We start from the raw sequence: 27,410 nt of genomic DNA on the forward strand, positions 1-27,410 counted from the left end.
GGAAGAAAAAATACTTCTTGCTCAGTGGTCTGAAAAGTTATATGATGTTTCTCACCGTAAACAAATAGTGAATTATAGAGCATTTGAAAATGAGTACTTGATTATGGTATAGGCCTTTTGGCTTTTTTTTTAAGTGTCAGTTTGTAATACTACTAAGTATTGGAGTCCTTGGTTTTCCTTAATATATTACAGTTTCAAACCTGCTTTGATACTGGTTAAACAATCATAAAACCTTTAACTCATTTCTTTCTGTTTGTAGCAGCCGACCGCGTTTCTTTCCTTAGGCTGTATGTACAGCATACACAATTTAATTTGAAATATGTTGTCAAGGCCCCTCCTGTAGATCAGCAAACATGGAATGGATGAAAGTTGTGGCTACTGACTTGCTTGTATCCCTACCGAGAGAGTTTGTCAGATTTGTCACCTGATTTCTGACATCTGGAATAAAATGAGGGACTTTATTTCCCTTAAAATCATGCATGAATGCATTGCAGTCGGGGTAGTATATCTACTTGTGACTGAACTTGATGCTCCTGGGGGAATTCTGTGCCAAAAAATTAAAAATCTGCAAAATTATGTATATTTTGTCAAAATAACACTGTATAATCATGCCAGTTTCAATTATTTTGGTAGTTTTATTTAAAAATACCTGTCAGCTATATCTGTAACAATACAGACAACAACAAAAATTTCTCCCCTGAGTAGAGAGTTAAAGAAACCCTGACAATAACTCAGTTCCTGTTTGTCTGCCCCACCCATACTGCTTGCCCCCCGGAGCCCAGCTTTGGGCAGCCCCAAGACCAGTATCCCCTCCCCCTCAGAGCCCAAGGATCCAGAGGGAGAAACAGTCTGTTTTTGGGTCCTGGGCTTGTACGGAGTTTCCTGCACTTCGCCTCCTTTCTTCAGGGTGTGCCTGGAACCACAGCAGTCTGGAACCCTCCAGTTCCCCCTCCCCCCTTGGCAGTTTCTTCTGTTTGCAAGCTTGGCTCTGCTGGGTCCAGTGGCCCCTAGGAGAGGCCAGCAGCTCTGCAGTGCCAATTCTGCAGGGAAAAAGGAAATTCTGTGCAGCTCATTAATTCTGACCTGCACACTGGTGCAGAATTCCCCCCAAGAGTAATCTGAGAATCATCAACCACTGTTTCATCCAAGTACACTTGTTTACTAAGTATCAGAGGGGTAGCCATGTTAGTCTGTATCCACAGAAAGAACGAGGAGTCTGGTGGCACCTGAAAGACTAACAGATTTATTTGGGCATAAGCTTTTGTGGGTAAAAAACCCATTTCTTCAGATGCATGGAGTGAAAATTACAGAAACAGACGTAAATGTACTGGCACATGAAGAGAAGGGAGTTACCTTATAAGTGGAGAACCAGTGCTGGGAAGGCCAATTCAGTCAGGGTGGATGTGGTCCACTCCCAATAACCCAAAATGTACTGACCACTATACTTACCTACATGCCTCCCAGCTTCCATCCAGGACACATCACACGATCCACTGTCTACAGCCAAGCCCTAAGATACAAATGCATTTTCTCCAGTCCCTCAGACAGAGACAAACACCTACAAGATCTTTATCAAGCATTCTTAAAACTACAATACCCACCTGGGGAAGTGAGGAAACGGATTGACAGAGCGAGACAGGTACCCAGAAGTCACCTACTACAGGACTGTCCCAACAAGGAAAATAACATAACATCACCGGCCATCACGTACAGCCCCCACCTAAATCCTCTCCAGCACATCAATGATCTACAACTTATCCTGGAAAACGATCCCTCACTCTCACAGACCTTGGGAAGCAGGCCAGTCCTCGCTTACAGACAGCCCCCCTACCTGAAGCAAATACTCACCAGCAACTACACACCACACCACACCACAGAAAAACTAACCCAGGAACCAATCCTTGTAACAAAGCCCGCTGTCTACTCTAGTGACACCATCATAGGACCCAACCACATCAGCCACACCATCATTCACCTGCACATCTACTAATGTGATATATGCCAGCAGTGCCCCTCTGCCATGTATAGTGGTCAAACTGGACAGTCTCTACGTAAAAGAATAAATGGACACACATCAGACATCAGGAATGGTAACATACAAAAGCCAGTAGGAGAACACTTCAGTCTCCCTGGACATTCAATTTTAAAGTAGCCACCCTTCAACAAAAAAAATTTCAAAAACAGAATTCAAAGAGAAAGTGCAGAGCTACAATTCATTTTCAAACTTAGCACCATTAATTTGGGCTTGAATAGGGACTGGGAGTGGCTGGCTCACTACAAAAGTAATTTTCCCTCTCTTGGTATTGACACCTCCTCATCAATTACTGGGAGTGGACGACATCCACCCTGACTGAATTGACCTTGTCAACACTGGTTCTCCACTTGCAAGGTAACTCCCTTCTCTTTTTGTGCTGGTATATTTATGTCTGTATCTGTAATTTTCACTCCATGCATCTGAAGAAGTGGATTTTTTTTACCCACAAAAGCTTATGCCCAGATAAATCTGTTTAGTCTTCAAGGTGCCACTGGACTCCTACTTGTTTACAAAGATAATTTGATATTTTGTACTGATTCACAGAGTTAATATGTATAGCACTTCCTATTTCCTAATACAGTGTTCTCTTGATTGGGTAAATATTGAAAAATGTCCACTTATTCATGCTGGCTGGGCAAAAAGTACTATTTTAAAAACATTTGTTCAGTTGCCTTCGTCCCCTTATGTATTCTATTTTACATATTCAAACTTTGGCTCTGTGAAATATTGAAAATTACCTGATAGTGGTGACTTCTTTCAACAAAGCAGTTATATAAAATAGACTCTAATTTTAGGTTAGAAATGTGTGTTAATTAGAATCTGGACACATAATCATGTCCACCTTCTCTTGAACAGTACTGCTTTCCCTGTAGGAGAAGCAGTGATTTAATGTTGACAGAGTAGGTGCTATTTTATTTCAATGTTGATGCTACCAGAGGGAAGACTATTGTGCAGGAGTACAGTGATATTATGGTGTTCTTCAGTCTACTGCTATTTGTGCCCTAAAGAGGAAGAAGTAAAGAGAAGCTGCTCACAAATAGCTTTAAAAATATTTGAAAAATATGTGGCAGAGCAGAACATCCATTGGCACTAACTGAGCAGCCAAAATAGAGAGTGGATCATATATGCTCAGAATTAGTTACTTGTGGCTATTGAGAACAAAATTTGAAACTCCCCTGCAAAACTTGCTCATGTAAATGGAGGCAGAAGGTCACTAAGAAAAAGTAAAGCTCTTGAGATAAAAGCAAATCTAGTTGGCTATCTTTTAACTGGAAACCTTTCTTCCTAAAATCTGTGAATCCTGTTATTCAGTCTGTGGGTTGGAGTGCCCTTCTCCCAATGAATCATAAAGCTAGAGAATACTGAAGGACGCAATTAGTAACATTAATTACTTGTCATATTTTGCAAGCTTCAAAAATGCCTTAAACTGCATACCTATAAGGGTCTCAGTGTCCAGAGCCCTGTGTGTTAGCCGAGGAAGCGATGCACGAAGGCATTTGGATTTAAAGTGAAGACTTTAGTAGTGCATAGTTAATATTTGCAACAGAAGTGCATCTACTCTAAAAGTAGTGCCAGCAGCACTGTGTGGAAAAACTCATGTAACCCAAATTAAGCATCAGAGAAACTTTTTATTTCAAGTAAAGTTAATACAACTTAAAGTTGGATTTTGACCAAAATGCTGGGACTTCTGCTCCCTATCTTGGAGAAGGTGCTATTGAAATTTTCAATAAAAATGCAAAGGGCTTCTGTTTTATACTTCAGTCATCACTGGTAAAAGATATGCAGGTTCCATTTTGTTTGTGTGTGAACAGAGACGAGAAGAAATGAATATGACCAGGTTTGTGGATATGTATGGTTTCAAGCCTTGATTTCTTCTTGTTCCCCTAAAATATTTGCACTTACGATGTTTCTTTCAAAACTTTCAGTGCTGCATTTGATACAGTCCTTGGGATAAATGTTGCAGTAAAGAAGCTGAGTCGTCCTTTTCAGAACCAAACTCATGCAAAAAGAGCTTACAGGGAGCTTGTTCTTTTAAAATGTGTCAATCACAAAAATGTAAGTTTATTTTTCTCAAGAATTTAATTTATTTTCAAATAATACTCTTACTAATAGTGAACAAGAGTGCATTAAAGTAAGCCTAAATTATGGAAAGGTCAAAACTGGTTAAGTGTGGGTCAGAATTGGTAAATTTATTGTATATCGCAAAGACTATTCTAAAAGTTTTGACTTTTCTCAAGTATTCAAAATATAAAGCAATGAAAGAGTGCTGGAGCTTTGATAACATATATTAATGTGTCTAATATTAAACAAGAACATTTTTTTAGTTAGACCCAATGTATATTTGGGTTTATGGGTGGGAGTGGGTGCTTTGTTTCCTTTGAGTTTCGGAGGGGAATGAGGTTTTTGAATCAATGCAGCTGCATTAGTAGAACCCCCCAGTGTAGGTCCTGCACCAGTGTAAAACTGGGTTGCTGCAATGCAGTTTACCCCAGTAAGTCATAGTAGCACCAAGGCTCTCTTACCGTGTTTCAGTGTGGATTTGCACATCAGTGTGGTACACAATTGTAAGTTTCCCTGGTCTAAGCAAGAAGGCTTTTCCTGGCCTCCATCTTTCAATCTGTTTGTTTTTTTAAAAAAAAAACAAAAAACAGAAAAACAAACCTAAACAAAAAACAACCTGTGCTCAAGGGTAAACTTTGAGACAGACTCATAGTTTGACAGTACTTGCCTGTTAGCAACAGTGAGATGGTACTATGCTGCTGCTAGCTTATCTGAATAATATGGAAGATATGTTATGTTTTATTCGTGTAAATCTTGATTGAACTGGACTGCGTAGACTGTCGGTCCTTCATCAGTTGAGACTGAGCCGATCACGTCTTGCAGTCTTCTCTCGCTCTGGCCATCCTTCGCCATGCTTGTCCGTATCTCCTTGTTAGGAAATCAACCCACTTCTTTGGAGGCCGACCGCGTGGCCGTTTCTGTTCTCGTGGATACCACCCGGATATAGCTGCGGTCCATCTGTTGTCGCTGAGTTGGGCCACGTGTCCCGCCCACCTCATTTTGCTGAGCCTGCTTTCAACAACAACGTCTCCCACTCCAGACTGCTGCCCAGAAATGTTCGTTTCATCGCCCTCTGTGTGACAGACAGTTGATGATGTTCAATCTTTGTCAGCGACCATGTTTCGCTGCCATATAACATCGCTGGAAGCACAGTCGAGTTAAAAAGATTTGCTCGAGTTGTTTTGCTGATCTTTCCTTGGAGGATATCCTTGCTGTCTTTGAATGCGCACCTTCCAGCTTTTTTTCTGCGCAACAGGTCGCCTTTCTGATCCTGGAGCATGTTGACCTCCTGGCCAAAATAAGCGTATTTATCAACCTCTTGGATCTGCTCTCCTCAAGAGTTATTTGGGTTCTTGGCAGAACATCTGATCTCATGTATTTTGTTTTCGACTGGTACATGTTTAATCTGACTTGACTACTTTTCGCGTTCAGTTCTTTAAGCATTCTCTCAAGCTGGGCTGTATTTTCGGCTATCAGCTATATCATCTGCGAACCTGAGATGGTTTAACTGCTTGCCGTTGATATTAATCCCACCTTTCAAGTTTGCTCGTCGAAAAACCAATTCAAGACAGGCTGTGAATAATTTTGGTGAAACTGTATCTCCTTGTTTCACACCTTTCTTGATGGGGATTTGGAGGGGAGTATCAAACAGCGATATGTCTATGCTGCAGCCAGAGTTCATATAATACATGAAATATAAGATGTATTATATTATATTAATATATTAGATTATGTCCATGCTGCAGCCAGAGTTCACTTCCTTTAGTAATATGATATATTTCGCGCTAATGCCCTGTTCTGAAAGAGCTTCAAGAACGGCTTTAGTCTCTACACTGTCGAACGCCTTCTCGTAGTCCACGAAGGCAATGCACAAAGGGAACTTGTATTCCCTTGAACGCTCTAGGAGTTGATTTAGAGTGAAGATGTAGTCTATTGTGCAGGATGCAAACCGCTGGGTATAGAAATCCTTGCAGATTGCCTCCATCTCTGTTCGATCGGTTACTGATTCTCTGTCCCTGTTCTTCAAAGCAAATAATGATGACCTGTACAACACCAGTTCCCATTTGCATTTTTTGAGACTTTTACGATCTTCAGCAGCCTTTAGGAGCTCTTTGGTTCGAATTCTCTCTAAGTCTTCCTTCAACTTCATTCGTATGAGCCTGCAGAGAAGGGAGTACTCAAGCCTGTCACTGCCATTTCTTTTCATTTTCCTCCTCTTCTCCAATAAAGTCTTCGTATTCTCCGAGATTCTTCCGCTAGCTCTTCTTGGTCTTTTACGCTCAGCTGATTTGACACACATTTTTAGTCTCTTACTGAAGTTCTCATAATCGTCGTCACAGTCATCCAGGAGGCTCCAATCTTCCCTAGAAATGTTTTCCTTCAGGATTGCCTCGTTGAAAGCTACCGGTTGGTGCCTTCTGTTCGCCATTCACAGTGCCTTTTTCTCCACCTTCACAGTGAACGTGAGTCTGGCTCTCAGTCGGTGATGATCGCTACTGATATTGAGAGATGGCACTACTGAAATATCCTGCACGATGTGTCGTCTATTGATCAGAAAGTAATCTATTTCATTTTTTGTCTTCGCGTTGGTGCGATCCAGGTCCATCTTCTGTTGGCCTTCTTTTGGAACCAGGTGTTACCAATAAACATTCTCCTCGTCTCTGCCAATATAGCTAGTCGTTCTCCTCGTGTGTTTCGTTCTCTGATACTGTACCTTCCTATGAACTTTTCGCCCTCTCTCCCTCTTCCAACCTTGGCATTAAAATCTCCCATCACGATCGTATATGTGGAATTCTGAGCGAGGGTTTCCTCCAGTTCCTGATAGAATCCTTCCACATCATCATCTTCGCATGCACTTTTGGGAGCATAGATCTGGATGATTTTGAGGGTACTATTTCAGTTCAATTGGAGGTAAAGCACCCTGATACACAATGACTTTAAATGGCATGAGACAATTTCGAAGACCATTCCTTGTTTATGATGAATCCGACTCCTCCAATTGTCCTCGTGCCTTCTCCTTTTCCTTGAATGACTGTGCTTCCATCCCTCCAGTTGACCTCCATCTCCTTCTTTCATCGTGTTTCGCAAACACCCAGCACGTCGCAGGCTGTTTTTGCCTTTTCCTCCATGAGAAGGGTTATCGATTCTCCCTTGTCAGTGTTCTGCAGTTATAAGTGCACACTGAGAGAGTTGTCCGGTTTCCTTTTGGTGACCTGGCACCTGAGAGTCATTGCAGCCTCTCGTCATTCGAATGCCTCACTGCCTCCGGAATGGGGATCAAGGAATGTGCAGAGAACTGAGACTTGGCTTTCCGTGTTGTCTTAGCCATTGTTTTCAGCCACCTGCTGGCTGGGCTGTCAGTGGCACGTTTACCTCCTCAACTTAGCTAGCTTACAGCCTCAGAAAGAGGGATTATACGCCCCTCCGCAGAAGAAGCAACCTCCTTGCTGGGCTGATAGTCCGACCCCTTGATAGCATGGTTAGACCTGCCGGAGAATGCACTCCTCTACCATCGCTGTCGAACAGCCACGGTCACCGGTGCGCCACGTTGAGGTGTCGAGGTAGGATTTGCAGCAGATTGAACTTGACAGTGCTTTGAAAACCTAAAGCATCATACTGGTGCAAGTACTACGTATCCTAATTACAAGAATACAGGATATGAATGCCAGGACCATATTGTTACGAAACGTTTAAAGGATTTTGAGAACTTTTTCCAGAAACATAAGGCAAGTCTACACAGCAACTAGACACATGCGGCTGGTCCATGCCAGCTGACTTAGGCTCATGGAGCTCCTGCTGCAGGGCTGTTTAATTGCTGTGTAGACTTCCGAGTTCGGGCTGCAGCCCAAGTTCTGGGACCCTTGCAGGGACTACACAGCAATGAAACAGCTCCACACCCCAAGCCCCGCAAGTCCAAGTCAGCTGGCATGGGCCAGCTGTGGGTTTTTCTTTGCTGTGTAGATATATCCATAGAGCAAACAGGTTGATGGGGCATCTCTGTTTGTTTATGTACTATTTGGAAGCCATTTTTCTAAGGGTAGAAAATACTTGCACACCACTTTTTCTCTCAAATATCAGAATTTTTGAGTGATAAAATACATGACCAAGCTATTATTCTAGGCACAAAATTTTAGGTTTTATTTGATGTGTGGGTGGGAGGAGAAGTAGTTTCATGTAACTCAAATGTGACCTTTTAAAAAATGTACAGGATCTCTTGTGATACTTCAACACAGATGCTGCAGTATTGTACTTGTATGTGTGAAATAAGACCAATGAAATACGTTCGTAACAAAGCAGTCTAGTTTCACTGTCGAAGTTGAGTGGCAAAGTAAATCAGCAGTGTAAAAAGAGAGAGACTGCGTTTTTGAAATTGTTTTAATAACCACATTGTCTTGCTCTACATTTAGTGTGTAAAAATTCATATATTTAAGGTTTCTTCATGTTTTATTTTTCTTTATAGATAATTAGTTTGTTAAATGTATTCACACCACAGAAGTCACTGGAAGAATTTCAAGATGTGTAAGTACTGTAGTTCTTAAATTTTTCTTGATAAACATTGTCCTGAATATAGAGGCATATTCTGTGCTTTCTTACAACTTTTCTGGCTGTGAAAAAATATGGTACTGAGGATAGAATCTCTGGCCTGTAACTAATCTTTAAATGTTACAGTGAGCTCCTTGAGAAAATCTATAACTAAAGTTGTTGTGATATGTGTGTAGTAATAGAAAATAATGGGAAAAGTAAAAAGAATGCTTACCTTTTCATCAGCCCTCTGCCACCTCTACTGACAACACCATGGATCTGTAATTATCACAGCTGTTTTCCTTGACAAAGGAGGACAGTCAAATAAGTCACTTCAAGCCAATAACTCAATGTGGATAACCTGACATGCTTTTCTGAGATCAAGCCCATCAGACTCCCAGTACCTCCAGCCTCAATTACAAGCTGAATACATTTCTTAACCTAGCTCTTGCATATGGTGGTAAAAGATCTATCAAAGTATTCATGAGGCTCCAGTCACTGTGGTATCTAGGTGCTAATGTGGGTGGTGTTGCAGTTTTGGAATGGATTTATATGATGAATGGCATAAAGAAGGATCACGCATTAACTTGGAAATTAATCATTGTTCTTTATTTCACAAAATGTTTTCCCTAATTTTGTTGATGTTAAGTCAGTACACAGTGAAAGGAAATCTCAATGTGACGTGTTTATTTCTTTATCCTATGTGTAACGTCTGTTTAAATTTCATCTGTACCTAGGTTACATTAAGAGAGACAACATCAACTAACAGTCCTGCTCTTAAATTTTGTTTGGTAGAATTGATGGTTTTAATGGATTTCCACTCTCTTGTGAGAGTATATGTTCATTTTTATTCAAACTTTTACTGTTTTTAGAATGTTGTTTTAAACAACTTAAATTATGACATTCAGTATTTTTGCTAACATTCCAACACATTTTTCAGTGACTTGCATGGGGTCCTATTTTAAAAATATGTTCTGACGTTAGTTATAAAATACCTGAGATGGAAAAAAAAATTTTTTTTTTATTCTTTATACTGTAGGTATTTGGTTATGGAACTGATGGATGCTAACTTGTGCCAGGTTATTCATATGGAGTTGGATCATGAAAGAATGTCCTACCTTCTCTACCAGATGTTGTGTGGTATCAAACATCTCCATTCAGCTGGTATCATCCACAGAGTAGGTAGTGTTTTGATAGTGACATTGACAACATCCGTCTTTAAAGATGGCATTTATATCTTCTTTTGGTTATCTTGTAAATCAGTATTCCGTTTCTTATTCATATTATTAATAGTAATGTGAAAACCATATCTGGTTCAAGAACAGACAGACAGAAGTATGTGATAAATGAAACTCCAAAATCCAAACCAGTTCTGCAGATGATAAAAGGGCATTTTCTGTGATTTTTTTTCATGTTAAATGAGACTAAATATAAATACAAATTAGGGAAAAATATAAAGTACAAGATATTAATATTGATACGGAACAGAACATGAGTAAAGATGCTCCAAGAACCTTATGGCTAAAACAAGAGAATAATTTGTATTAAAATGATGCCTTTTAAAAAATTATGTTCGACAATCATATTAATACTCAAGGTAAAATCGGTAAATGGTTGCTCAAAATTTCAAAGCACTGCACAGCCGATGTCCTGCCTTTCTGTAGCTCTATTGGGCCTATTTGCTGTCTCAATCTGCACAACTAATCCTGCTCCTTTGTGGGTTCCAGTTCCTTCCATTCCTGCCTTTTAATTTCTTCTATGCAACCATGTGCCTGGAACTTCTTGCCTTCACCCTCTCCTCCTTCAAGTTCATTGTTAAAACACGATAAAGAAAGTTTATAAACTCTAGAATGGAATGCAAGATTCCCTAATCTCAGTGTTCCTCTGCTGTCAACAAATATCTGTGAAACCCACTAGCAAAGTGTTCCATCCCTCTCTCGTGCTGGTCCACATAGAGAATGACAACTTACTTGTGGTATTGGTTACTCCATTACCTGTAGAGGTCTCTGCAGTAGAGATCTAAAGGCTCCAACCCTGGTGATGACCCATGTGGGTGACAGTATGATGTCACATGCTGGAATTTTTGTCTTTTCAGTTTGATTTCAAAACCTAAGAAATTATACACACACTATAATGTTTTTTAGCATAGTTTAGGTTTGCAAAGTCAAACGCTCAAATGTTAGGAAATGGTTGAACTAAGATTGCCCGTGCAACCTTAATTTGGCTACACAACCCTGATTCATCCTCAGAGCAGGTCCATTCTTTGCACTGAATGAGGCAGGTCCTGTGAAAATGTAGTGAGTGATTCATAGCGCATATGCACAAGAGGTCTGAATTAAGGTTGTGTGGGCAACCTTAATTATGTCATTTCCTGACCTTTAAGTGCTTGACTTTGCAAAGTATTTTTCTGTGCGTATAATTTGTATATAAATTAACTAAAAGAATGCACACAAGAAATGTATATTAAGATGTTAATGTTCAGTACAGTGTGGTGGCTTACACTGATTTTATGGAAGATCGTATGGTATCTTTTAGAATGTTGAGCCTTTCTGTTAACTGAAATAATTTTTCTTTAGGATTTGAAACCCAGCAATATAGTAGTAAAATCAGATTGTACACTCAAAATCCTTGATTTTGGACTGGCAAGAACAGCATGTACTAATTTTATGATGACACCGTACGTAGTAACACGGTATTACAGAGCACCGGAGGTTATCCTAGGCATGGGATACAAAGAGAATGGTAAGTTGCAGCAATGAAGTATTAAACCTTTTCTCTAAAGTGCAGCTCTCTTGGATGAATCTCTCTGGCAGTACACTTTTAAGTCTTCTAGCTCTAATGCTAACGTAATGTATAACATGGTGTTGGGAATACTGAGCTTTACAGAGTTAAATGTTTGAGGAATAGCTTTTGTCCTGTTCCTGGTGCCTTTCTCTCTATTACTTCTCTCTCTATCCCCATCCCCTTCCATTCTCACTTGCTTCACTCCGCATAGTTCTTTAGTCCTATTACTGTTGTTCCATCCTCAAAAAAGAATACATTGTTTATAAGACAATTATAGATTTTAAAAATCTAGCAGAACCACTATAGGAAATAATTAACTTGCTCTAAGGCGTCTTCTCTTTCCCCCTGTTTACCACCCCTACATTTGTTGCTTCATTTTCGTCATGTCTGTTTAAGCTCTCTGGGCCAGGGAGTGTCTTTATACAGTCCTAGGTCTATGTAGCACCTAAGACGGTTTGGACACTGTAGTATTAATAATACATCTTAACAGGTTTCAGAGTGGTATCTTAAACAAAGCTTTCAGCAAGGACAATGTCCTTGAATTTCATTCCCTCATAAAAAAAAAGTTTTCAGATGATTGCTTGTGAGGCAGGTGATACCCTGCATTCTACTCTAGACCTTCAGCCCAGTGCATCCCTTCTCTTCATATTCCTTAGCCTGGATTAGCATTATATGGCCTGGGAGCATACCTTTTTTGAGGTGTAAAGCTTCATTGTGGCTTTCTAACCTGAGAGGTCCACAAAATTTTCCCGAGTCAGCTGTTATGATGGGTTCTGTCTGATACACAGGGCCCTTGACAGTACAGTAATTGGTGTGGGTCAAAAATGTTTAGTATGCGTGTAGTAGAATGTGTCCTGAATTGGATGAGAACATTCTAACTAACATTAAGAATAATAAACTAATCTGTAAAACAGTAAATATGCAGTTTAAATTTTACAAATTAAAAAACTGTTTGTCATAATTTAAAAAAAATCTTTAATCTTTTGTCCTTGTTGCACCTAACATATGATAGTGGATATCTGGTCTGTTGGGTGCATAATGGCAGAAATGGTCCTCCATAAGGTCCTGTTCCCAGGAAGAGATTGTATCCTTCTTCACAGTGGTTTCAGGGATTGTAAAGTATGATAAATATTTAAAAGTAATTGAAGGATTTAAGAACTGATCAGAAAAGCATTTTATGGAGTTTTAAAAAAAACAAATGCAAGGCCTACAAAACAAAAACTGAATTATTGTCTAATTGCAAAACTTAGGAAAAAAGCGAAGTCAGTGTTCTGTACTGTTGAGAAACTCATCTGTTAGCAGTTTGGTTTTCTGCATTCTTGTGTTTTTATTGTAGATAGTAGGTTTATTTGTTTAGCTTTTTTTAAGTTTTCCACTTTTGTTCATGACACTTCATAATTTGATCATTTCATTTTTACTTTCAGTTGATATCTGGTCAGTTGGGTGCATCATGGGAGAATTGGTGAAAGGTTGTGTGATATTCCAAGGCACTGATCGTATCCTTCCCTAGTCATCCTTGAATCCTTTTTCACATCCACCAAAGATGCACAATTATTTTTATCTTATTTATGTATATAAAAGCATAAAAAAGAAAACAAAATATTTCACTACTATATTTTAATGGATCTATTGTAATGTTTGAAATTAGTGTCATTAACCAAATAGCTGAACTTCCTTTTTTTTCCTCCTACTTACTTGACAACATTTAACGTAATGCTGTTTGCTTCCAGCATTTCTGTGTTTGTACAATGAAAATAATCCTACTCTCAATAGTTTTTTGGTTTTTAGGGTTTTTTAGTTCTTTTGTTCTTGTTTTTTGTTTTTTGGTACTTGTATAATAGCACACAGCAGTGGTGCAGTGTCTCAGTTGCAAATGTTGCAGAAGGGGAATGTACATTTAAAATTAAAGACCTTTTTCTTTTGAAATTTTGTTTAATTTTATGGAAACATTTCTGTTCTTGGATTTTTTCTAAAACTTTGTTCTTACAAACTTGATATCTTGGTCTCTTAACTCATTAAATACATCTGGTTAAGATGACTTAAATGATCTTTGCCAATAGATATATTGTACAAAAAATTAATTTAGTATATTTCAAAGCCTTTTCCTACAGGCAAAGTATAAAACATAGCTTATTTACTTCTTTCCAGTTTATAATATCAAAATTGGAAAGGAGACTACATTTTTCTCCATTTTAATTATTCTGAAAATGAAACACTGAAAAGTGAAACATCTAGTTCTGCATCAATAAATAAAATTTTATTTTCCCAGTTTTTAAATCTATATAAAGTAGATTCTGTGAAAATATAACCTCTATAAAAAAACATAAATATGTAACAATACAGGAATTTAAATCTGAATGCTAAATTCATGACACTAATCTTCAGCAGCTATTTAACATGCATTAATTTAACAGCACAAAATAATTAATATACAATTTTTTTCACCTCTTCTTCCCTTGTATATTTGTTTTATCCTTCAAAGCCTTCAGACCAACCTAACACAATTCTTCATGTATGTTGTATATCTTCTCACTTGCATGTTAACGTTGGCTATCCTGATTGCTGTCTTGATTTATTCATAAATTTATTCATAAATAAATCAAGGGATTTTTTTTCATACTTGTCAAATATGTATATAATGAATCAGTTTTCCTTCTGGAAGGGTAAATAAAGCTCCACCAATCTAGATTTAATGTAGCATGTACTATCTATATTGTAGGTATTGCTGGTAGCTATGCTGATAGTTAATGTTGCCTCACGTTTTCCGTTCTAAGAATCTGTTTCTAGTTGCTTATAACTTTGTCAAACTTCAACCATTTGGGCTGAAATTTTCTATTTCAGGTGTCTGCCTCAGGTATATTTTTAAGTTCCAGCTAAAATGGTTCAGCAGTTTCATAGAACGAGGTTGGAGAAAAATATATTGTGTTTGCTCGTTAGATTCTTATAGCTGTTTCACTGAGAATCCCTAGCACTTCCATTCTTTGGCACAGGCACTTGAACTCTGGCAGAGGGTTACTCTAATGCCAGGGATATGCCTTTGATTGTCTGCGTAAAAATCACCCATGTTTGGCCTCAGAAAATCATGGTTAACATATGCACAGTAGGCGTTTGTTAGAGGCTGGTGGCATTATTCGCCAAAGATTCTGCCTGTGTTGAGCATGCGCTACCCCTACACAGCTAGGTGCTGGCCAGAGCGCATTCTGTATTCTAGAATTGCAGGGGTTGAGCAGGACTTTCCTTGCAATTGCTCTTCCTAGTTGTTATGATGCCAGGTACCAGAAAGGAGAGCAGGAATATTTTTTTTTTCTCCCTCCCTTCCTCCATCTTCTGTGCTGTCAATGCTCCCCCTTCCCAGGTAGTCAGCGGGAGGAGGAAGCAGCTTAATTCAAACGCAGAATGGTGAGGAGCTTCAAGAAGAGTCGGAGAGCTTATAGATCCACTATAGCTAGGTAAACTCACCATGAGTTACAATCTACTCAGGGACTTCTAGGAGTGAAGTCTCATATCAGTAAGATAAGGACAGCCTCTGCCCCAGAGGCTGCCATCTGCTTCTGCGGATGAAATCTGCCAGGCTGTTACATACCATCCTGTGCACACCTTGCATTACATAGCAAGTTTCTGCCTAGTCTGTGTTTCAAATGCTACGAGGCATAGCTTATTAAACCCAGGTCTGTAGTGGTCCCAGTCCTAGAGCATAACAAATGTTTGTTTCTACTTTCAACATTGCTGTGGTCCTTTGGAGAAATCCAGTTAAACACTCATTGGTCCGGTTCAGTTCTTCAGTAGGTTACTGTTGGTCATTAAATTTTTCTAAGACTGTTACTGACTAAGGAAAGAGAAGTAGGGATTATGAAAGATGGGGCTGGGTGTGAAGTTTTATTCAGTTAACTGATTAATCCGAAGGGTATGTCTTCACTAGCAAAGTTAAAGCGTTGCCATGACAGCACTTTAACGTGGCTGTGTAGTCACGGCAGCAGCGCTGGGAAAGAGCTCTCCCAGCTCTATTAAAAAAAACCCATCTCCACGAGGGGAATAGCTACCAGCGCTGGGAGCATGGCTCCCAACGCTGGTGCACTGTCTACACTGGCACTTTACAGCGCTGAAACTTGCAAGAAAGTTGCAGCACTGTAAAGTGCCAGTGTAGACAAGCCCTAACTTTGGTGATACTTTTGAGGAGAAACAACCCTTTGAATGTAGTTTGGTGGAGCCCCTACCAGAAATCAGTTTCCAGGTGGGAACAATATTTTTTGTGTGTGTTCAACAACTTTTTTTGTGTGCACATTGTTTTAGCATGAGAGTTAACTTTTGTAATTTTTTATTTAACATGCTTTTGATGTCAGTTTTCCATTTGAATGCATGAAACAAATACATTATATTAGAATAATCTTTGCATTAGATGTCTATATTTTTAATATGCATCAGTGAATATCATAGGTATGAAAAGTTCTCAGTAGTGGCTGTATTTTTGGCAGACTAACTGAAATTTAAGCACTTCCAACAACAATTTCTAAATAGAATTTTTTTTATGCAAAGGCATGCCATTTTGTTATACTCTCCAGCTACATAAATAGGTATTCTAGAAAACTTTAGATGTGACATAACTAAAAGTCTAACTTGTGAATGTTGACAGAGTTGGTGTTCAGCAATATGTAATACTGCATTAGAATCCCAAATTCCTCTGATTCAGAAAATGATTAGGGATTGTGTCACTAAGAATGTCTCCTCCAATGTCAGATCTTTGAGATAAACTACCTTGCATAAATTAATTTACTTGCTGTCCAAGCATCTTCAGGCATATGTACCTTTTTCATATATTGGACTGAATTCTCAAAAACTGCTTCACAGTCAATGATGATAGAAATAATACAAGAATAACTTATCTGTACAGTCCTCTTCAGACATTGTTATGCTTTCTATTTCATAGCATGTAATAAAACACTTAATAGAGCCACATTGCCAAATATTATCTGAACCCCAGACTGTACAGAGAAGAGTAGATGCTTCAGTTCTTCCCCTCCTCTACTTTTTTTCAATATAAATAAGTAGAAAAATCATGGAATTTCTAGTGTAATCCCAATAAAACATAGAAATTGTGTGTTGTTTTCCTAACTCCTCCTTAAGCATCCTCTTTATACAGCAACAAATTGAGATTCACATTCTTAATCAAAATTCTGTTTTAAAAGCCAGATAAATGGGGCTGCTTGGCAGATGAGCTGCACAGTTGTCATTTAGATAGTAAGGAGGGCAGGGGGAGAGTTGGGAAAATGCATCTTAAAAGTGCGTTACCTCCTGTGAAGTTACATTTGAACTCTTAATAAGCTATGGTTATACTACAGCTTAAGTCGACACAAGTTATGTCACCCAGGGGTGTGATTTAGTCACCCCCTGAGTGATGTAACTTATGCTGGCTTAAGTACTGGTGTGAACAGCACTGTGTCTGCGGGAGAGCTTCTCCTGCCGACATAGCTGCCGCCACTTGTTGCGGGTGGATTAATTAAATTGATGGGAGAGCTCACTCCTGTTGGCTTAGAGTGGCTACAAGCTGCGCCGCTGTAAGCTGTGTGGTGTAGCCATAGCCTATGATTGAAGAACAGTCACTTCTTGTTAGGTACTACCATAATTGATAGTTAAAAACAAAACACTTTTATATAGAAAATTCAGATTTGACATTTTAGAAGCCATCATGATTCAGTAGAGTTGGATTTTCATTCCATCTTCTCAGAAAACAGTTTTCTGATGAAAAATCACTGTGATGCAGACTTTCTTAAGTAGAAGAAAAGTTGTACAGAATTCTTCACTCTGAATGTGATGCAGTTATTATTTGGTCAGGTTTGTCCTGATCTTTTTCCTGCCCTTTATGAACTTTATTTGTGAGGTGTCTTGTACCTCTTAGGTCCAGAAGATTCGGCACCAGTCTTTCCTTTCTCTCATCCCTGTCTCCATGAACAAAGTGCTTCATTATGGACACCAGTCTCCAGTCCTTTTGGATCCTGTCAGTGCCACGTTTAAAAATGGCCAGTAGATTCTGTTCAACAGAGATTTACACTTTGTGCAGTACTTTTAGTCCTTCCTACTATTGGGATTGGAAGTCTGATTTTTGGAAATCAAATTTGTTCTTTGCATGACCGCTCAGAATGCTGTTGCTGCTAGAACAATGTTACAATCCAGATTTGGCTCTTACTGTCTAGGTTTTCATTACTTTCAGTGCGCACAAATGCTTTGTGGCACATTTCTATAAGCAATATCTTACACAATGCAGATTTGAAATTTTTCAGCTACTTTTCCTAAAGATAGCATCCAGATATTGATCAATGGAATAAAGTTATTGAACAATTAGGAACACCATCAGCAGATTTTATGAAGAAACTACAGCCTACTGTGAGGAATTATGTAGAAAACAGACCGAAATATCCGGGTATCAAATTTGAAGAGCTCTTCCCAGATTGGATATTTCCATCGGAATCTGACCGTGACAAATTAAAAAGTAAGATATTTGGAGGGGAGAGGGGTCTTTCTAAATTGGTTCACTTGAAGTATATACAGTAAGGGCAGACAATGCAAACATGACACTATGCTGGTGTGATACAGTCTGATATCATCACACTACATTGCATTAGGAGGCAGGAGACGGAAAGCAGTAGCCTTGCTTTCTCCTGCATTGGTAGCACACCATGAAATGTCTTACTGCTGCCATTAAAATAGTTTGATTAAATATATACATTCTATTCTCAAAATTCCAGTCTATTAAGATACAGTAAATGGCTTGAATGGTTACTAAAAAAACCATTTTTATGAAAGCCATTTTATAATGAAAATGGATCTCTCTTTCTCTAGTTGATATTGATATGCATATGTAGTTGTCATGCTCATTTTAACTGCGTATTGATTAAATAGATTATTTGTTCTTAATTACTAGTATATTAGACATGCCTGTTGAATTTACCTCTTGGCCCTGTGCAACTGTAATTATATTTAAAAAGCCTCAGCAGCAGGCAGCTTAAATTTGTTATAACAATGTGATACCACATTGATATTGATATGGGGCTCAAATCCCGCAAATACGTATTATTAATGTCACTTGTGTGCGTAGTCTCGCTAAACCACCATAAGGATATAGGTATCTAATGCACCATAAGCAATAACTCTGTCAAAAGGAATTAATGACTTCATAAGTCACAAGAGCTAAAGCTTTCTTTTAACTTTATTAACACCTATTTTTAAAATTCAGGTTATGCTGTTATACTTGAAATATTATTTTAGTGCCATACAAACCAGGGTCTAGTACCGCAATGAGACTGGGCGCACAAGCAAAGTTACTTGGGTGTATTTGCAAGAGTGGGACCATGACTTGGATGGTATTAAATAATGTTTAATTTCAAACATTGTAACCTTAATTTTAAATATATGTAACAATATAATAAAAAGAAACTTTTTTTCATTTGGCTTTTGAAGATACTAGTTTCTCTCAGTAGACTTAATACTTTCATATGTACAGCCAGATGTGTAGTTGTACTGGACACCTATTTCATCTTGGTGCATAATGTTCAATGAAACTCTCACACAAGTTTTATAAGAGACCTGTTTAATCTTGGTTCATTGTGAGACAAGGTTGAAGGCCAAGAATTCTACAGGTAACTAACTAATAGAACTACTTGAGTTATTAACTTTCTTAGGAATTTTTGTTTGTGTTTCTTTTTTGTTAGGATATATTCTACCATATATTTTTTGTTACACTTTAGCATTTTAGCTTCTGAAATTCTGTTTTTGTCTCCCGTACCCCCTTCTAGCAAGTCAAGCTAGAGATTTATTATCAAAAATGCTGGTAGTAGACCCAGACAAACGAATTTCTGTAGATGAAGCCTTACGTCATCCATATATCACGGTCTGGTATGATCCAGCTGAAGCAGAAGCAGTAAGTGTACATTAAAAATTCTACTCAAAGTATCACTTTAATCTTCACATTTGAGTCGGTAGTTGGTGTCTTGTGTCAGGTCAAGAGTAGACGTTGAATTCTCACTTTTCAGGCTAGCAAAGATTACATATGTAATCTTGAGAGGATAACAGCTTGAAGTAATTGAAGTACCACCTCCAAAACAGCCCAAGAAGGGGCATTACTGTTGGTTTGAAAACAGCCCCTATAGCTGATTTCCTCTCCATAGATATATAGTTGCCAGTGCGACAGTAATTTAGGCAGGTTTTTAATCCTATCCGCTTTAGGATAAAACCATTTAATTTTGTTGAGACTCCTTCAGGCCTCATGATTTCTTTAAACCTAGTATTGAGTTTTCAGCTGACACATCTAATTTTGGTACATCATTCCAGTAGCTTACTTAGTTTTGAAACTGAGAGCATATAATTCTGAGGCGCCTCTACAAAACAGATAGGATGGAGATATTGGCAAGGCACCCAGCCAGAGATTAGAAACTAAAAATAACATTTTTACCTAGCTGAGCTTTTTTTTTTTTTTTTGGACACCATGGTTAATTATACTAATGAAATGCTTCAGTTATATTTCAGATTTTATTTTCTTTGTAGCCTCCTCCTAAAATCTATGATGCACAACTGGAAGAAAGAGAACATGCCATTGAAGAATGGAAAGGTAACAGCCAAAAATGACTGATTCCAGTGATGGTGGTAATTTATCAACCATCACTACTAAAGTAGTGTAACTGCTACACTGCATGGCTGATCAGAACCCACCAGATTAATTATACAATACTGCATGCAACAATGTGACGATTAAAGACCCAACAAATCATAAATGTCATATTATGAAGTTAATTATAGCTTGGTATACAATACATTTGGAAAGGGAAGAAAGTAGTAGTTTGCTAAATGCAAGTTTTATTTGTATTTTGTTAGCTCTCTTTGTGGGTGGGTGGTGTGGTTTTTTTTGTTTTATGAAACCAGCCTTCCAAAGTAAGTAGTTGTTTGTTTATAATGGATCTCTACTATATTTTTCTTAATCATGAGTTCTTCAAAACAGATACGCCATCCACCCTCCAAACCGCAATACCTAGTCTCAAATCTGTTCTAGTACAGGAATCCTGCCTAGCAGAGTTGTGTATTTATACTAAGCCACCCGTTTTCTTTGTTGAGTAGCTTCTATGTTGGTAATTTCCACAAAAAGATGAAAGGCATTGTGTGTTCTGGTAACAATTATGCCTTATTTATGGCATTGTGTACTTCACCTTGTGGTGGAACCAAGAAGAGAGGTAGTCCTTACTCATCAAGTAGTCTCAATCACATTAGCAGAATTAGTTTTACAAGTTAGGGCTACAGGATCAGGCCCATAATATTACCTTTAGAGAGAAGAACTTATAAATAAGTAATTTCCATCATAGTTATGAATGAAAATATTTGTATTGGTATGAAAAGAGTGCAAAGGTTTTTCCAGTACAGGTTGTCTGACTTACTTTATTATGTTTTTTAGCTGACATACTTTTTTCTGACCTTTGTAAAAGTTTAATTTCAATGTAGTTCAGCCATACAGTAAGTTATTATAATGGGTTAATTATTATATTTTCTTTAATGTGTTTAGAGTATGTCTGTTAACTTTTTAGTAAATATTGAAACTGTTTTTAACTCTTAAAGTAAATTTGCAAAGTCCATTAATCATAACAAGTATTTGTTCCATGGGAAAGTGTGCCTCTAAACAACTTACAAATACACCTTTAAAAGAGTAAAAGGAAATGGCTGAAAGTAGTTTTTTGTAATATTATCTTTCTCTACCAACCCTTTTTCTTTTACTTAAGAATTAATATACAAAGAAGTAATGGACTGGGAAGAAAGAAGCAAGAACGGTGTGGTAAAAGATCAGCCCTCAGGTTAGTCATTGGTTTTAATAGTTCAGTTTTTTCTGCAACTCTGATACGTGTTTGCTGACACACTCATATTACATGAATCAGAATCAACAATCCAGTTATGCCAGAAAGTTTTGGTGTCTAATGCTCTTGATCCTGATCAGTCTCCCAGATTCATAGTCAATTTGCCTTGCTGTGAAGTGAGCTGCGGAAGCATGTGCTGCTCTTCTTCCTCCCTGACTGGAAGAGGTAAAAAGAATTGTTTGGGGTTTAATTGTTTATAAACCACTGCTTTCTAAGACATTCTCCTGACCTGTGGGTATAACCTGTGTCCTTGGTTATATGTCTGGGCATTACCTTATATTACCTTGCATTGGCGATATTAAAAACATTTAAAAATGAAAATGCAGTGTGCTCGCGGCCTCTCCTAAACTGATAGCAGTATGATAAACACAGTTTAATGGATCTGTACTTCTCAAAGGTTTTAGTACAGTGGCTAGTATCTGCAATGGTTTTGTATTGGAAAAATGTCTAATGCACTGAGGAAACTTGCAGCAGTGTTTCAGTCCTTCTATTCAGATGTTGGGGGGGGGGGGTTCCTTGTCTTGGCCTTCTAAGTTAGGTGGGTAGTAGTGATTTTGTTAGCAGAGTATAAAAATTGCAGAAGAACCTTTGCCCTGTTTCCTTTCTATATCAGTTGTACTCACTGTTATCCTTTTATTGGTCTGAGGAACTAATTTGTTTAATTAGGGTAGTGATTCGTCAGATCCTAAATCCCAAGCCAAAGAAAGTGCAGGTAAATCCTTTTTACTTTCCTATATTTATAAATAATAAAATAGTAATTTATTGTCCTTACCCTTTGCCTTTATAAATGATACTAGAAAAAGCATATGTGAAAAGCAGGTAGACTTCAAATTTGGCTGTATTCTTCATAAACCCATTGTGTCGTCTCTGTGTTTTTGCTGGGAAACAGCTTAATTTGCTCTTCCATTCTGGTTTAGAAAGAGTTTGCTTTATCTTACTCCTGTTTCTCAGCTGGATACATTATTTTGATTTAAATTTACATGTAAATTCAGAAGCTAGTATTATGGTCTGTTCAAAAGGCTAAAATGGTCATATTCTGCACAGGGAACTCCAGTGAGGAACCTTACATTTTGCAATAAATATGTTCAGGGAAATGCTCCATGTTATCTTTGTGTAAAGACCCACATTATTGGAGGTTTTATATTTAAGGAGTTCCAAAGGTATGAAGCAGTTTTTATCTCATTCTAGTAGCTGAAAGAAACTGCCAGACCAAGTGAAAAATGTGCTGTGAGCTGAAAAGTGGAATAAATTAAAGTATGTTATGGAAAACAACTCTGCAGAGTCTACAAAATGTTGTTCTTTAGAAACTTGCAAACTGTTCTGCAGGGATCCAGTACTCTTCAGCTGACGGCACTGTAACTCAAGATGTCCTGCTGCAATGTTTAGATTTAATTTTGTCTTTAGTTTTATAGTTTGTCACAACTTTTTATTTGTAGTACTAGTTGTCTTGTAATTCAGTGACATTGGGATTATTCCTCCTTGTGTGTAACAATTTAATAACTGTATAATACAAGTACAGCCGTTATGTAATTGTATATAGAACTCTGATAGAATGAACATTGTGGAAAGGAATATTGTAGGTTCAAAATACTGACGAAATTACAGAAACTGTTACCTCAGAGTATAAAAGTTTCATTCAGTATAAATAAGAATACAGGTATTTATCAATCTTGTCTTCAGGTATTTACTCATACAATTTTCTGGGGGATGCCAACACACAAGAGAAACTACTCCACATCTATGTATCTTTTACTATACAATGTAAATACAGTGATATTTTTAGAATTTCCATGGTCAGACAGAGTACATTAAGAAAATCTTGAAGCTAAAATCTCAGGTAATTTAACAATAATCTTCTGTCAAGAAGAAAGTTAGGTTACCCTTAATGTTAATTCTAACACATTCAGGAAACAGAACAGGCTGTCGGACTATTCCTCCTGGAGAGTTAGTGCCAGTATCCCCTACCAAGTCCCTAAACCTTACTCTGGGATGCATATTGGATACTGAATACCTTGAAATTTAAAAAAAGAAAAGAAAAACCAGAGTCACTTTTGAGGCAAAATTCTAGTAACACTTTATCTAAGTATTTCTCTACTATGAGTTGTTTTTTCATCCAACAAAAAATTTAATTCACACAGATTTTAGTTCACACGCTTGTGCGCTTGCTTACCTTGAATAGTACTTTACTCCACATGGAAATGGAAATCATGTATATCATGGAAATCAGTATATCTTCTGTAGCTTCTATTTTGGCTGAAATAAAACTTTAACTTCTTCCTGTGTCTCAAAAATTATCATAACCAACATAATCCTAGCAAGTTAAATATTTACTGTTTCCCAATACCGAGTTTTACATTAGAATTAGTGTAATCTGGAAAGAGTTCAGTCTGTTAAATTCAAGCTTGTATCTGACGTGCTGCCCCTAAAATTGAATTCATCATAGCTATTGTCACACTTGTCAACAGTACTGTTTTGGAATTTGAGGAGGATGCACCTTTCTTTGTGGGTTTTTGGTTAGCAGTTGATATGCCTTTATGAAGTACCATGCTCTGAGAATGTGTCAACCATACTGAAAGTAACCTCCCCCCCCTCCCAACTTTCAGTGTTCGCTGGTATTCCAGGGATTCTTACTTTTCTTTTTTCCACCCCAATTTTTAGATGAGTCTAACCTGATTCAGTATAACATTTCTTTACTCTAAAACTCTGACATAGTCACAAGGAGCTGCATAAGTAACAAGCCCTGAAATAGACTTTAACGTCTTGACTATTTTTGTCTAGTTTCTTATCTATCATCAGTTTGAGTGTATTATATTTTAGGTAGCTTATGCACATTTTTACTGCAGTTTAGAAATCTGAGAGAGTGGCTTCTAATGTAGGCCCTTCCAACAAGAGATATCAGCTTTCCTTCCTCTGGGGTGTGGGTAGTGTGTAGAGGATCTCATTTGCTTTCTCTGTGGACCTCACAGTCCTAAGTCTGACTCTATTGCTGGAGCCTCCCCAGTGCCTCCTGCTCCCTACAGGTTACTGTTGGCCAGTTCCTTCGATGCCTCCTAAGTAACTCTGGAGTCTCCCCTGATACTTTCTCCACACAAGGCTCTCTACTCTGAGCTCATGCTGCTTCTTATATAGTCCTGGCATAGCCACCTGACCCCCACACGCTTTCTGGTCACATGACTCATCGGTCTCTCTTGAGTACTAAATATCACAGAATGCATTCTCTTTAAAGTACCAAACCTTAGTAACCAGCGTAGCAGCGCTTCCCCTTAAAGGGGTTTCCATGTTTTCTGTTATGTGGCTGTAAAAAATTAGTAATCCAATCTATTCTGGGAGGTGTTTGGTTACCTTTTGTATGCTTTGACTGTTATGATGAGTATTAAATTTTCTGATATGAATAGGTAATGCAAAAAGCATTACTGTTAAGAGTGAAATGTAGATCTTCCCATCTTCTCAAGGAATAAACTTACAAATTATTCAAATACAAAAATGACAAAATGAGGTATCTGAAGGGCATGGAACAATGTTTCCTACTATTTATAACACTACTGTGGAAATGTAAAACTGAAATCTGCTTCTCAGACTTGTTTGCTCTTCTGATTTTGTTCAGAAGTGATGAGCTGCTGGTATTTTTTTTTAAAGGTACAGTATTCTTTTTGGAGGAAAAAGGCACACAGTGGTACATGTATTTTGCACAGATATGTGAGCTCAAATTTTGAGTTAACTTTGATGGTCCCTTAATAAATACAATAGTAATGCATTGTGTACTCTGGAAAAGGAGATATTAAGAATCCTAAAGTATTATTATCTATATGTGCAATAATGTCTTGCCTCAGATTTTATTATGCTTGGTTTACTTAGCACAGATGCAGCAGTGAATAGCAGCACCAGTCCTTCCCAGTCATCATCTATCAATGACATTTCATCCATGTCAACTGAGCAAACATTGGCTTCAGATACAGACAGCAGCCTTGATGCCTTGACAGGACCCCTTGAAGGATGCCGATGATCAACCAGGATTGCAGACTTAACACTGGGAAAAAAACTCGTTTCCATTGGCCTGAATTGCTTGTAAGTTAATGGAACCAAGTAGAGAAACTCCATGTTCTGCATGTTCTACTAAAGTAATGCCTGTGTTTTTACTCAGTTGTAATAAGACTCCCTGCTTAATGTTGTAGAATGAAAGCAAATCAATGTCTAAAGAAGAAAAAATTACAGTTTAGACACTACTATAGGCTTTTTTGTTTCAGCCTATTTCAGGTGAGCAGTTACAGTACATGTGTACCAGATAACTCCTCCTGAGTGAGTTCATGGACCTTCTGTCTCATTCAGTAGACTTCTGTAACGCACACATGGTCATTACATTTTTGCGTAAAATTACCCTGTAGTGGGTTTTTTGAATGTATAGCGTCCGTATAATTTGCTTAAATATGACTATAGACGTTTGCGCTATTTAACTCCAATATGTTGTACGTGAGTGTTACCTTACATATTGGAAATTATCAGTACTGTATTCAAGGGGCAATTGTTCTTCCACATAGCACTTTTTTGTTTTTCTATTGAGCCCTTTCTCTCCTCACCTCCCAATAATTTTGTGTATCTTCTTGTAGAAGAAACAAACTTGTGAACTTCATATAGCATAGCCATCATTTCATATTTTACCCATGAATGCGACTATGCTTCTCTGAATATCTTCTTTCAGTTGTTTTAGTGGGAGATAGAATGGGTTAGCTTGATGAAGCAACATGTCTCTTTAAATAAGGTGAAGTGCTAAATTATTTCCTTATTTTCTGGCTAATACATTGTTTTGGTCCTTTTTTATCAATAAAAATGTTTAGAAACTACCCTTTCCCTACTTTTTCTTTCAAGAACAAAAATTAGTCCTGTGAAGCTTCTCCCTTAGTCACTTCTTGTGTCTAAATGCAAAATCTGATAAAGTGAAGAGGCAATGAGGAGACTTGAAACCTAGGTGACCCGTGGAATAGTTGCAGATTTTTTTTTTTTTCTAGTTTTGTTTATGGAACCATTCTACAATGTGAACACTTCTAAATTTTGATAGGCCTTTTGACTGATTTGACAAATGATTTTCTTAAGTATTTCTTATATCCATGGAGCTCAGCTCTACTTCCAAATTAGACAAAATTCTTTCTTTATTAAAAAAGCAATCTGTCTACATTTTTTAACAAGGTACCACAGGAGAGGGAGGCTGTTTACAGTGAGGTGGTTCTTCAGTTTTAATAGAAGTTTATCAATGCAGTTTTCAGATATAAATAATACGGACATTGCCTCTTCCATTGCACAATATTTTGAATTATTAGAAAATGTGTGTGCAGTAGAATAGTGCTTAAGTTATCAAATATTATACTGTTGTGCATTTGCAAACAGAAAAGCATGTTTGCTTTGGAACGCACAAGTGTAAGAAATGCTTTTACTAAAAGATCTTAATGTGTGCACATGTGTATGGTTAAACTATAACTAAAACAGTAATGAAAAAATGTCAAAGATGAGGCAAAACATTTTGCTTTCATAGTGACACTATATTTAGCTGTTGATTTAGATACTGAAGTCTCGAACATTTAAAGAGAACTTGTACAACTTTCTTGCTGAACCAGCAATTATATTACTGACCTGAATTGTTCAGTATGCTGTTTGGAAAAGGAAAAAGAATTGCCCATGATTTTGCATGCTCTTGGTTATGATCTGAAAGGTAGAAGTTTTTCTGTTAATGCTGTGTGTACCCATAAATGTTTTAAAATAAATTCAAAGCTACAGCAAATTAAACTATCAGAACAGAAAAATTTGACAAGAAAATTGGACAGAAGTATCTCAGTGATATATGCCTTAGGAAAAAGATAAGGAGTACTTGTGGCACCTTAGAGACTAATAAATTTATTTGAGCATAAGCTTTCATGAGCTACAGCTCACTTCATCAGATGCATCCGATGAAGTGAGCTGTAGCTCACGAAAGCTTATTCTCAAATAAATTGGTTAGTCTCTAAGGTGCCACAAGTACTCCTTTTCTTTTTGCGGATACAGACTAACACGGCTGCTGCTCTGAAAGCTGTAGGAAGTAAGTCTTTAGAGTTCACATCTAGCATCTTCATTTTGATATTTTTTTCACAAGTACT

General features: G+C 37.7%; 1 protein-coding gene across 7 annotated transcripts in view; it reads left to right on the plus strand.

The window, feature by feature from the left end:
- The window catches only part of MAPK9 (mitogen-activated protein kinase 9), a 50,720-nt gene extending 23,569 nt beyond the window's left edge, over positions 1-27,151 (plus strand). For 2 of the 7 annotated variants that reach the window (XM_074960357.1, XM_074960362.1), the window contains 10 exons: positions 3,961-4,090; positions 8,556-8,614; positions 9,657-9,795; positions 11,194-11,359; positions 12,414-12,485; positions 17,703-17,885; positions 19,189-19,313; positions 19,937-20,000; positions 21,157-21,228; positions 25,149-27,151. In XM_074960357.1, the coding sequence (XP_074816458.1) occupies positions 3,961-4,090; positions 8,556-8,614; positions 9,657-9,795; positions 11,194-11,359; positions 12,414-12,485; positions 17,703-17,885; positions 19,189-19,313; positions 19,937-20,000; positions 21,157-21,228; positions 25,149-25,291 (1,153 nt within the window). In that variant the 3' untranslated portion in view covers positions 25,292-27,151. Of the gene's footprint in view, positions 1-3,960; positions 4,091-8,555; positions 8,615-9,656; positions 9,796-11,193; positions 11,360-12,413; positions 12,486-12,825; positions 12,898-17,676; positions 17,886-19,188; positions 19,314-19,936; positions 20,001-21,156; positions 21,229-21,368; positions 21,447-25,143 lie in introns of those variants that run through there. The other 5 variants (XM_074960360.1, XM_074960358.1, XM_074960359.1 and 2 more) reach the window with 5 other exon arrangements.
- The last annotated feature ends 259 nt before the right edge of the window (positions 27,152-27,410 follow it).

This window comes from Natator depressus, chromosome 8 (assembly GCF_965152275.1).
Source record: "Natator depressus isolate rNatDep1 chromosome 8, rNatDep2.hap1, whole genome shotgun sequence".
In the NCBI taxonomy this organism is placed as follows: domain Eukaryota; kingdom Metazoa; phylum Chordata; order Testudines; family Cheloniidae; genus Natator; species Natator depressus.